We start from the raw sequence: 12,147 nt of genomic DNA, 5'->3' as shown, positions 1-12,147 counted from the left end.
GCTGTCCATTCACCTCTCCAGAATGCTGTTCCAGGTTGTAGAGAGCATATAGGCTCCCTCATCCCTGTTGATGGTTCTCGGTTCCCGCTTGCGGATCTCAATGGCCTCCCTGATCCAACGCTGATGTTTATTTTCTTCAGTGCGGAAGACTCTGGCCTTTTCCCAGTACATGATGTGGTTTTCTCTTTTACAGTGATCGGTTATGGCTGACTTGTAGTGCTCCTGTTCTGCTTGTAGTTTTATTTCTCTTGTTTGTCTTGTTGCCGTCTCCTTCTCACACTCCTTCTTGTGTTCTATTTTTCTTGTGATGAAGTTCCTCCCTGTCTCTCCAATGTATGATTTATTGCATGATTTGCATGGAATTTCGTATATGGAATTGCATTTGTTTTCCGGGTTGACTTTGTCTTTTGGGTGGACCAGTATTTGACGGAGTGTTGTATGTGGTTTGATAGGTGTGGTTATGTTGTGTTTATTCATGGCTCTTTTGATGCGTTCCGTAATTCCTCTCACATACGGCAAAATCACCATTCCGCTGGGTTCTTGTTTCCGTGTTTGTTTCTTTCTTTTCCCCTGTGTTTTGTATCCTTTGTTTTTTACCTGTTCTGCACCTTTGGTTATTGCCCATTGTGGATACTGACATTTTTTAAGTGCCTGTTGTATGTATTGTTCTTCCTGTGCTACGTCCTCCGGATCCGTGATTATTGTTGTGCGTTCGTATAACCTAAAACAATTTGTTTGATATAAAAGAAACCAGTGAAGTGATTAAATAAGGAAAAACAAAATGAACTTAGTACAATTATTACGAAGAAGTTATGGAGAGAACTGCGTCAAGGAATTTTGCCTCCTCGAAAAACTGACGAAAAAACGAGCCCGCTACAGGAACCACCTGAGGTTCAATCTACGCTGCCGAGACGAAGAGGTACGCCGGCCAGCCTGACAATCAAGAACTCAATCCCGACCAGGAATGCGGAAAGGATTATCAGAAGAGTGCGGATGACTCTGGTCAAAGAACGGATACGCTGCACAACCAACAAACTCAACAACATCAACGATGAACTACAGCGGCTGACGGAACAATTCAAACACCGGTATGCCCTGGACAACAACACAGAAACAACACTACACGGACATTTAGATAATATACACGAACAGGAATTCGCTGCCACAAAAAAGCGACACATCGGGAAATTGGACAAAAGAAGGCACAACCGGACGACACACATATGAACGATAAATGGATTCACAATATGTCACGCCACAAACTCACCCAGGCAGAACGCAGCATACTAGCAAAAGGACTCAACTACACAATCACACCCAAAAACATACCCGTCGATGATTTCATTTTAGCCACGGAGTTAGCATGCAAAAAAATACACAATCCAGGACAAAAAGCACCACTACGCAATGAAGTTGCAGGTATTTTAAAAACGGCCAAATCACCACCCAGTAACATTACAAAACAGGAAGGAAACGCAATGATCACACTAGCAAAAAATAAAGACATTACGATCCTCCCAGCGGACAAAGGTAGAACAACAGTAATTATGGACACTTACGAAGAATCAATGCAACAGTTACTACAGGATGACACTTACGAAGTAGTACAAAAAGACCCAACAGAAGACAATAAAAACAAACTCAAAGCATTACTCAAACCACTACTCATTGAAAATAAAATAAACAAACAGTCATACAATCACATAATACCCACAGCAAACATCATCCCCAGAATTTATGGCACACCAAAAATTCATAAACCAGGTACACCTCTCCGCCCCATCGTAGACAGCATAGTGTCAGTCACATACAACCTTTCAAAAGCACTCACAGAAATAATAAAACCACTACTAGGACTCACGGATCGACACTGCAAAAACTCGAAACAACTCGCTACAGAACTCACACACGTAAAGGTACAGAAAGATGAAATGCTCATATCACACGACGTCATTTCACTCTTCACAAAAACACCCACACATGCCACCATACACATAGTACATGACAGACTATCAGCAGACAGGACACTTAAGAAACGCACAAACCTAACAGCACAAGACATCACCCAACTACTTCACTTCATCGCCACCTCCACATACTTTCAATACAGAAACACAATTTACAGGCAAAAAGAGGGATTCCCCATGGGAGACCCTCTTTCTGCCATCATGTGCAATTTTTTTATGGAAGATCTGGAACAAAAGGCACTCTTAACAGCGCCGGACACATACAAACCCACGCTATGGAGACGCTACGTCGATGACATTCTAGAAAAAACAAAAACAGGACATACACAACACCTCACAGACCATCTCAACACCATAGACACCACCGGTAACATTAAATTCACCCATGAAGAAGAAACAGACCAAGCCATAGCCTTTCTAGACATCAACATACACCATACAGACAACGGAGACATAAAAATAAAAGTACACAGAAAACCCACACCTCCTCTGGACATCAGAACATCCCACTATACATAAACTGTCAGTTGTCAGAACACTATACGAACGCACAACAATAATCACGGATCCGGAGGACGTAGCACAGGAAGAACAATACATACAACATGCACTTAAAAAACGACAGCATCCACAATGGGCAATAACCAAAGGTGCAGAACAGGTAAAAAACAAAGGATACAAAACACAGGGGAAAAGAAAGAAACAAACACGGAAACAAGAACCCAGCAGAATGGTGATTTTGCCGTATGTGAGAGGAATTACGGAACGCATCAAAAGAGCCATGAATAAACACAACATAACCACACCTATCAAACCACATACAACACTCCGTCAAATACTGGTCCACCCAAAAGACAAAGTCAACCCGGAAAACAAATGCAATTCCATATACGAAATTCCATGCAAATCATGCAATAAATCATACATTGGAGAGACAGGGAGGAACTTCATCACAAGAAAAATAGAACACAAGAAGGAGTGTGAGAAGGAGACGGCAACAAGACAAACAGGAGCAATAAAACTACAAGCAGAACAGGAGCACTACAAGTCAGCCATAACCGATCACTGTAAAAGAGAAAACCACATCATGGACTGGGAAAAGGTCAGAGTCATCCGCACTGAAGAAAATAAACATCAGCGTTGGATCAGGGAGGCCATTGAGATCCGCAAGCGGGGCCCGAGAACCATCAACAGGGATGAGGGAGCCTATATGCTCTCTACAACCTGGAACAGCATTCTGGAGAGGTGAATGGACAGCAGATTTGACAGGTGAGCCACGCCTTCATCCATCAGCTGATAAAGACGTGTCACTATCACATCTGTGACACTCTGATGAAGGCGGAAGTAACCGCCGAAACATGTCAGGTGAATAACCTAAAACAATTTGTTTGATATAAAAGAAACCAGTGAAGTGCTTAACCCTAACCCTAAACCCTAACCCTTACCATATTTTGAAGCCCTAACGCTAACCTAAACCCTAATTCTAACCCTAAACCCTAACCTCTAACCCTACTTAGAAACCCTAACCCTAAACCCTAACCCTACTTTGAAACCCTTAACCCTAACCCCAACCCTAACCCAAACCCTAACCCTACTTTGAAACCTTAACCCTAACCGAACCCTAACCCCAAACCCTAACCCCTAACCCAAACCCTAACCCTACTTTGATACCCTAACCCCTAACCTTAACCCTAACCCCAAACCTTAACCCTAACCCTAAACCCTAACCCTTACCCTAAACCCTAAAACTACTTTGAAACCCTAACCCAACCCTAACCCCAAACTCTAACCCTAAACCCTCCCCCTACTTTGAAACCCTAACCCAACCCTAACCCCAAACTCTAACCCTAAACCCTCACCCTACTTTGAAACCCTAACCCAACCCTAACCCCAACCCCTAAACCCAAACCCAAACCCTAACTCTAACTCTAACTCTAACCCTAACCCTAACCCCTAACCCTACTTAGAAACCCTAACCCTAAACCCTAACCCTACTTTGAAACCCTAACTCTAACCCTAAACCCTGACCCCTAACCCTACTAAGAAACCCTAACCCTAAACCCTAACCCTACTTTGAAACCCTTAACCCTAACCCCAACCCTAACCCAAACCCTAACCCTACTTTGAAACCTTAACCCTAACCCAACCCTAACCCCAAACCCTAACTCTTACCCTAACCCCAACCCCTAACCCAAACCCTAACCCTACTTTGCAACCCTAACCCCAAACCCTAACCTTAACCCTAACCCCAAACCTTAACCCTAACCCTAAACCCTAACCTTTACCCTAAACCCTAACCCTACTTTGAAACCCTAACCCAACCCTAACCCCAAACTCTAACCCTAAACCCTCACCCTACTTTGAAACCCTAACCCAACCCTAACCCCAACCCCTAAACCCTAACCCTACTTTGAAGCCCTAACCCAAACCCTAACTCTAACCCTAACCCCTAACCCTACTTAGAAACCCTAACCCTAAACCCTAACCCTACTTTGAAACCCTAACCCAACCCTAACCCAAACCCTAACCCTACTTTGAAACCTTAACCCTACCCCAACCTTAACCCTAACCCCTAACCCTTACCCTAACCCCAAACCCTAAACCCTAACCCTACTTTGAAACCCTAACCCCAAACCCTAACCTTAACCCTAACCCCAAACCTTAACCCTAACCCTTACCCTAAACCCTAACCCTACTTTGAAACCCTAACCCAACCCTAACCCCAAACTCTAACCCTAAACCCTCACCCTACTTTGAAACCCTAACCCAACCCTAACTCCAACCCCTAAACCCTAACCCTACTTTGAAGCCCTAACCCAAACCCTAACTCTAACCCTAACCCCTAACCCTACTTAGAAACCCTAACCCTAAACCCTAACCCTACTTTGAAACACTAAACCCCAACCCAAACCCTAACCCTACTTTGAAACCTTAACCCTAACCCAACCCTAACCCCAAACCCTAACCATTCTTTGAAACCCTAACCCCAAACCCTAACCTTAACCCTAACCCCAAACCTTAACCCTAACCCTACTTTGAAACCCTAACCCAACCCTAACCCTAACCCCAAACTCTAACCCTAAACCCTCACCCTACTTTGAAACCCTAACCCAACCCTAACCCCTAAACCCTACTTTGAAACCCTAACACTAACCCTAACCTTAACCCTCAACCCTACTTTGAAACCCTAACCCCAAACCCTACTTTGAAACCCTAAACCTTCGCCTACCTCACTTTGAAACCCTAACCTTAGCTTTAAAACCCTAACTCTCTTCGCCCCGCCCCCTACACGATTGGACTTCTCCCTGGCCCCTAGGTAGTGGGCGTGTTCCATTGGTTTGCTCCGCCAACTTGGGGTGGGGCCACCTTATGTATTTACACGTAAATACTTTCATTTGTTTGCATATGCGGACGCATGCAAAGCGAGGTTGCAATTCTAAAAGCACATTTGGATACATGCTCACACCTGGGATCGAACCAGGCTCTTACCAATCCAGAGCCCATGTCACTAACCAGTGAGCTATTTCAACATGGTAGCCCTTGGCCGTCTGCACTCTTTTGTACTAGTTATGTGCATTCCAGTTCTTTTAAATGAGCTGAATCTTTAGAATCGGTTCACTCAAAAGATCTGAAAGCACATTTAGGTAGTATATGCTCACACCTGGGATCGAACCAGGCTCTTACCAATACAGAGCCCATGTCACTAACCAGTCAGCTATTTCAATCTGGTAGCTCTTGGCCGTCTGCACTCTTTTGTACTAGTTATGTGCATTCCAGTTCTTCGAATTAAGCTGAATCTTTAGAATCGGTTCACTCAAAAGATCTGAAAGCACATTTAGGTAGTATACACTCACACCTGGGATCGAACCAGGCTCTTACCAATCCAGAGCCCATGTCAGTAACCAGTCAGCTATTTCAATCTGGTACCCCTTGGCCGTCTGCACTCTTTTGTACTAGTTATGTGCATTCTAGTTCTTTCAATTGAGTTGAATCTTTAGAATCGGTTCACTCAAAAAATCTGAAAGCACATTTAGGTAGTATACGCTCACACCTGGGATCGAACCAGGCTCTTACCAATCCAGAGCCCATGTCACTAACCAGTCAGCTATTTTGATCTGGAACCCCTTGGCCGTCTGCACTCTTTTGTACTAGTTATGTGCATTCCAATTTCCAATGAGATGAGTCTTTAGAATCGGTTCACTCAAAAGATTTGAAAGCACCTTTAGGTAGTGTATGCTCACACCTGGGATCGAACCAGGCTCTTGCCAATCCAGAGCCCATGTCACTAACCAGTCAGCTATTTTAATCTGGTACCCCTTGGCCGTCTGCACTCTTTTGTACTAGTTATGTGCATTCCAGTTCTTTCAAGTGAGCTGAATCTTTAGAATTGGTTCACTCAAAAGATCTGAAAGCACATTTAGGTAGTACATGCTCACACCTGGGATTGAACCAGGATCTTACCAATCCAGAGCCCATGTCACTGACCAGTCAGCTATTTCAATCTGGTACCCCTTGGCCGTCTGCACTCTTTTGTACTAGTTATGTGCATTCCAGTTCTTTCAAGGGAGCTGAGAAAGAACGAATCACTTTAATTACTGAAAAGAAATCGTTCTTTTGAACGGATTGTTCACTCACGAGCCAACATTAACAGCAACACACACATAAACTGAGTATGTGCCGATGCCACAACATGAAATCTCAAGCTTCTCCGATTTGCCACGCATGCACGATTAGCAAACTGACCTGTGGTTTGGCGATACTGTTTACAATGCGCTCGGTATTTAATGTTGGACAATTTCCCACGGCGCAGCTGAACTTCTCTCACGGCACACCAGTGTGCTTGGGAAACACTGAGAGATACTGATCTCACGTGTGTGTCTGTCTGTCTGTCTGTCTATTTATTTATTTATTTATTTATTTATTTATTTATTTATTTATTTATTTATTTATTCATTCATTTATTTATTTATTTATTGGAAGGGCTAATGTTAGTAGTTTGGATGTAAAATCGGTCTTTTGTGATAACAATCCTGGAATGTTTCTGACTTACCCAGTAAATCAGAACCTTGCAAGTTGATACCAAGAAACACTGTCGACCATGCATCTGTAAAGGCCTAAAAAAAAACCATATACACAACAAAGAGATGGATTACTAGTTTTGAAATCTGATTGAATATTTTCTTTAATTATTGTTCAACTTACTGAAAAAAGGGTTGAAAATTTCTTACAAAATCTCAACAATATTATTTATTACACATGCAAATGAAAAGTAATGGTACAGATTTTTTGATGGGAGTTGACATGATTTGATCTTGCGGGCCATATAGAATGACATGGCGGGCCAGATTTGGCCCCTGGGCCTTGAGTTTGATACCAATGGCCTTAAGCTTGTCTTCCTCTAATACCTTCCTAGAAGAAAACAATGGATGTTGTCCTTTTGCTGTGCCGTGTTTGTTTTATCTGTTAAGCTCATTAAATTCTGTGTAACTGTCACACTGCCGACATGTCACTTAATGGCTGATGCAGCTATACTGGATCACATCTTACAACATAAAAATGCAAATTATACAAGGGTTTATTGTTCCAAGATGAACCAGACTTTACATGCATTATGTTTTTAGATAGAGGTGTCCCTGTTGGCGAACTCGTCTTAGTGTTTTAGGTTTATTGTCAGGCAAGCAATTGAGCCCCTCAGCCCTGTGCTTGTTTTGGATGTGTAATTCTGTGTAACAATCCCTTCAAACTGGATGTGAACAAAAGGTTTTTAATCCACGTTCCCAAAAGCTCATTTAAAATGAAAGCAGCTCAGGTAGTTAGCATGCCAGCAAAAAAATGAATCATGCAAATAGTATTTCCAAAGCAGCTCTGGCTGACAGAAAGTGATTGTGTGTGTTTTGTTGTGTGTGATTGTAGCTTACATCGAGGATGTTGCCCGCTGTGTGGACCAGAGCAAGCGCCTCATCATCGTTTTGACGCCCAGCTATGTGGTGCGGAGGGGGTGGAGCATCTTTGAGCTGGAGACTCGTCTGCGCAATATGCTGGTGACGGGCGAGATCAAGGTCATTCTCATCGAGTGTGCTGAGCTGCGTGGCATCATGAATTACCAGGAAGTAGAGGCCCTCAAACACACCATTAAAACGTTGACAGTCATCAAATGGCGCGGCTCGCCCAGCAACAAGCTGGACTCCAAGTTCTGGAAGCAGCTGATCTTCGAGATGCCCTTCAAGCGCACTGAGCCCCTGAGCATCTCACGCGAGCAAGTACTGGATGTGAGTGAGCAAGGTCCCTTTGGCGAGCTCCAGGCAGTATCGGCGATGTCCATGGCAGCTGCCACCTCCACCGCCATGGCAACGGCGCACCCGGACTTTCGCTCCAACTTTCACAACTCGTACCACACCCAGATGAGACAGAAACATTACTACCGCGGTTATGACTATGAGCTGCCACCAGGGGGAACTCTTCCACACCTGTCGTCTGGCCGAAATCAACATACATACTGCAACATCCCCATGACACTCCTGAATGGACAGCGACCGCAGTCCAAGTCGCCGCGGCAACAGAGTTTAGAGGAAGGACACGGAAACAATGCCTTGCTGCCGCTTCTGCCCCGAGAGACTAGTATATCAAGCGTCATCTGGTGACACACACCCATCCCTCATTGCAACACGGGGTATACTAATCCAGGAGACAGGGTTGGATTGGTTTTTGCAATTTGTGTGCCATTTGTTCTTTCCATTTTCAAAATCAAAATACAAAAAAAAATTGTGTCATTGATGTTTTTGTTCAGTTTTTTTCCTAACATTAATTAATCACAAACATGTCTTAAAGGGCTTCACATGGCCACAATTGACAATTATTCTCGACATCCCCTGATGTTAACTCCAAGGAGGGCAAGGGAAAACTCATAAACCCTAACTGGGGGAAAATGACAAAACCTTGAGAAGGGACCGCAGATGGGAGGATTGTCCTTCCAGGATGACCAGACTGCAATGGATGCAGAGTTGGCAGCATTGAACACACAATATAAAACAATTCAAAAAAAAAAAACTAGACGAAAATATGCCAGATTTCAATTTTGCCATTATGATTCACAATAAATTGCGGTAATGTACGTATTGGGCCTTATGTCTCTATTTTCATCCATTTGCCCTCTTTGATAGTGCAGTGTTAATGGGTGAACAAACAAGCCATGTTTGCCGTTTGCTGAAAAATGACTATTGGAGGTATACAAGGTTTTGGCCCAACGCCAGCAATATGAAAATAATCAGGCACTCTTTTTGCTTTTGACTTCCAGTTACCAACTGGAAGGGGAAAGAACAAATGATGCACGGATTTTGTCACACTGAACAACAATAAAAAAAAAAAAAAAAGAGCAAGTGTTTTGCGCTATGCCTGTAAAAACCATCATGTAACTTAAGCCAACACCGGTTAATATGGCTGGGAAAATGCTGAAATACAGGGTCATGTACATAGTGTTTGTATTTCTTTGTAGCATTTCTTTTTTAATGATATTCTGTGTCACCGTTTGGGACTTTTTGTGTTTGTTTGTTTTCTGAAGCTTGTGAAATGCATCACACATCGATAATAGCGGGGGGAGGGGGGTGATTAACGGTGGTGGGATGGAACTCCGGGAGCAAAGTCTCAGCTGTTCCAACCACTGAAAAGGACACAAACTCAGGAGTCACCAATCCCAATAATGGATGGCAGTGGTACCTGAGAAATACGGTGCTATCGCCTTACATTGCTGTTTTCTTTGAGATAACAACATACTTATTTACCCTAACAAATGATTCTATCACAGAAAAGTTTAATTGTGTTTTATTTTATGAAAAGAGTCTATTTTTGTAATTGTGTGACAGAAGGACTTTAAGAGTAGAGCAGAGTTTTGTAATGCAGTGGGTATAGCTCGCCCCCTCTGATGGGTTATTCACTGTCTTTTATAAAAAAACAAACAAAAAAAAAGCTTATTACTGTTCAAAAGTCTTGGGCCACATCATGTGTTGTTTTAGGAGCCAATGTCCCTCAAAAGTGGGCATAGTTCTGCCAGTGCCAAACAAAAGTCATTCATTTATAATTGCTGGAGGCAATCAGGGCACTGTATTGATTCAAACATTGAAAATAGAATGTTGTATCTGCACTTTTGTCCAGATTCTCACCCCCAAAAAAATAATGGCCCCATGTATTACCCATCAGAAAAGTGTCACGACTTTTGAAGAAGGCCATTAGAACAACAAAGCTAGTGAAGGCCCAAGACGTTTGCACAATATGTACATTTCCATCATTAAAAAGGCCAGTTGTGACACTGTGGCAGCATCTCGAGAGACGGAGGAAAGGAGAAGCCACATCATCACGCAAAGCATTTGCTTCATGTGGTTCCTCCAGTCGGACCAGGGCTAAGCCATCATATGACTGCTCTGCTGTCTGGGCACCATTCCATTTCGCCAGCAGGACAGATGTCACTTATTACAGTAGTGCAAACTTTAGGGCTTTGGCCTCCAAACTCAGGATGATGTTGTGTGTTCTCTGTAGATGTTTTCTGTGTGGAAAAGTGGGAATGCACTTGTGTTATGACTGCAACTTTTCTTTCTTATTACCCATAGCAACATGAGCGTAAATGAAACTAGTAGACTCGAGCACAGGAGGTGTCGCCATAATGAATAAATACACCTACAGGATGTGGTGATGGAACAAAATGTTGAGTGTGTTCCGCTTTTGCGAATATAACATATATTTATAAGATTTAGGAATGAATCTGTGGAAATGAATTGATGGGTTGAGATTTAAGCACTAGGCAACAGACATACCAGAATACAAGGGGCCTTACGCAAACTGTTTCCACAAAACTGAAGGTGTAGAATGATCAAAAATGTTCTGGTAATATTAATTATTAAGAATGAAAAAAAATCCATGGGACATAGAGCTAAGGATGTCAAAAAATAAGACTCAAATACTTTTTTTTTACTATGCCTATTGATTTCAAGGGACCTTGAAGTTAAAGTCATGAGATTTGAGAGGATTCATTCTGGAGTATGTTTATTTTTTAAACGCAATTATGAAGCACTAGAACAGACGAAAGTATATGAAATTAAAAGGAAATGACCACATCAAATGTTTCTTTCACTCCCAAGGCTTGTTACTGGTTTGTCGACTAAACGAAATGCTCACTAACTTATTAGACCAGTAATGTACAAACTTAAACACTCTTGACTTGACTTGATTTGACTTGACTTGACTGTTTCTTGTTAAACTACGATTCAAGAGCATCTGAAAGCACCCGTGTCTGACTTTTTAGGAGTAAAATGTTTAAAGCCGGAATTAACGGCGTGTGTGTGTGCGTGTGTGTGAGTGTGTTTGTGTGTGTGCGTGCGTGCGTGCCTCCACATTGTAAAAATACAAAGATTAAGTTTTCGACAATCGAGCCATAATATTTCCCCAAGGGCATCACAACAACACAGTCGTTGTTCAGGAGGCGCTTTAAAGTCCCATTGCACCAATATACATATGTTTTAAGTGGACTCCCATTTTTATATTACGGTGAATATTTGTGGGGACAATGGCTGTGATGATGATGATGATGATGAGTAAAAAATATATAGCACAGAATTAATTGCGGGCACTTTCACTACAATAGAGAGATAATGGTCTCCTGTTTCTGGATTATTTTCTATCATGTATCTGTAATGTACATGAAGAGAGATAATGATATTAATAAAATACATTTGAAGTCACAGTCTGAGTCACATGTGCGTGTGTGATGCTTATGGTCATTTTTTTACCCCAAGTATGGAAACGTGCAATAACTTTAAAACTACAACAATTACATACTAACTCGAATAGTCTCATGTTAAAGACAACCTATTTAAGGAACACGTGGAATTAAAAGTCCCCACGTTATTTTTACCTACTATGCTGCAACAATTTTCTTCATGAGTGTGGTTAATAATTGTGGAAATTTGCAGGGAGAGTATTACAGCACACCATATCAAGGATGGGCAAAAGGCAGTATTTTTTAATTGAACTTTTGTTTTAATTTATTTTTGTCAAACTCCCAAAATTCTTAAAAACACAAACACACACACACTTCCACAGACAGACTGACACACACAGAGACAGATGAACATTCAATATGCAGGGTAAAATGGGGGGGGGTGGGGGGGGGTCATACCCCAGATGAAAATGT

At 42.3% G+C, this 12,147-nt stretch overlaps 1 protein-coding gene across 1 annotated transcript in view; it reads left to right on the top strand.

Moving 5' to 3' along the window:
- Positions 1-11,697, top strand: part of LOC125987752 (interleukin-1 receptor accessory protein-like 1) — a 98,116-nt gene extending 86,419 nt beyond the window's left edge. The window contains exon 13 of the mRNA XM_049752176.2: positions 7,881-11,697. Within this exon, the coding sequence (XP_049608133.1) occupies positions 7,881-8,608 (728 nt within the window). The 3' untranslated portion in view covers positions 8,609-11,697. The remainder of the gene's footprint in view (positions 1-7,880) is intronic.
- The last annotated feature ends 450 nt before the right edge of the window (positions 11,698-12,147 follow it).

The sequence above is a fragment of the Syngnathus scovelli genome, chromosome 2 (genome assembly GCF_024217435.2).
Source record: "Syngnathus scovelli strain Florida chromosome 2, RoL_Ssco_1.2, whole genome shotgun sequence".
NCBI classification, from domain to species: domain Eukaryota; kingdom Metazoa; phylum Chordata; class Actinopteri; order Syngnathiformes; family Syngnathidae; genus Syngnathus; species Syngnathus scovelli.
Note: the sequence above shows the minus strand (reverse complement) of the source record. Positions and strands in the feature narration are given on the sequence as shown.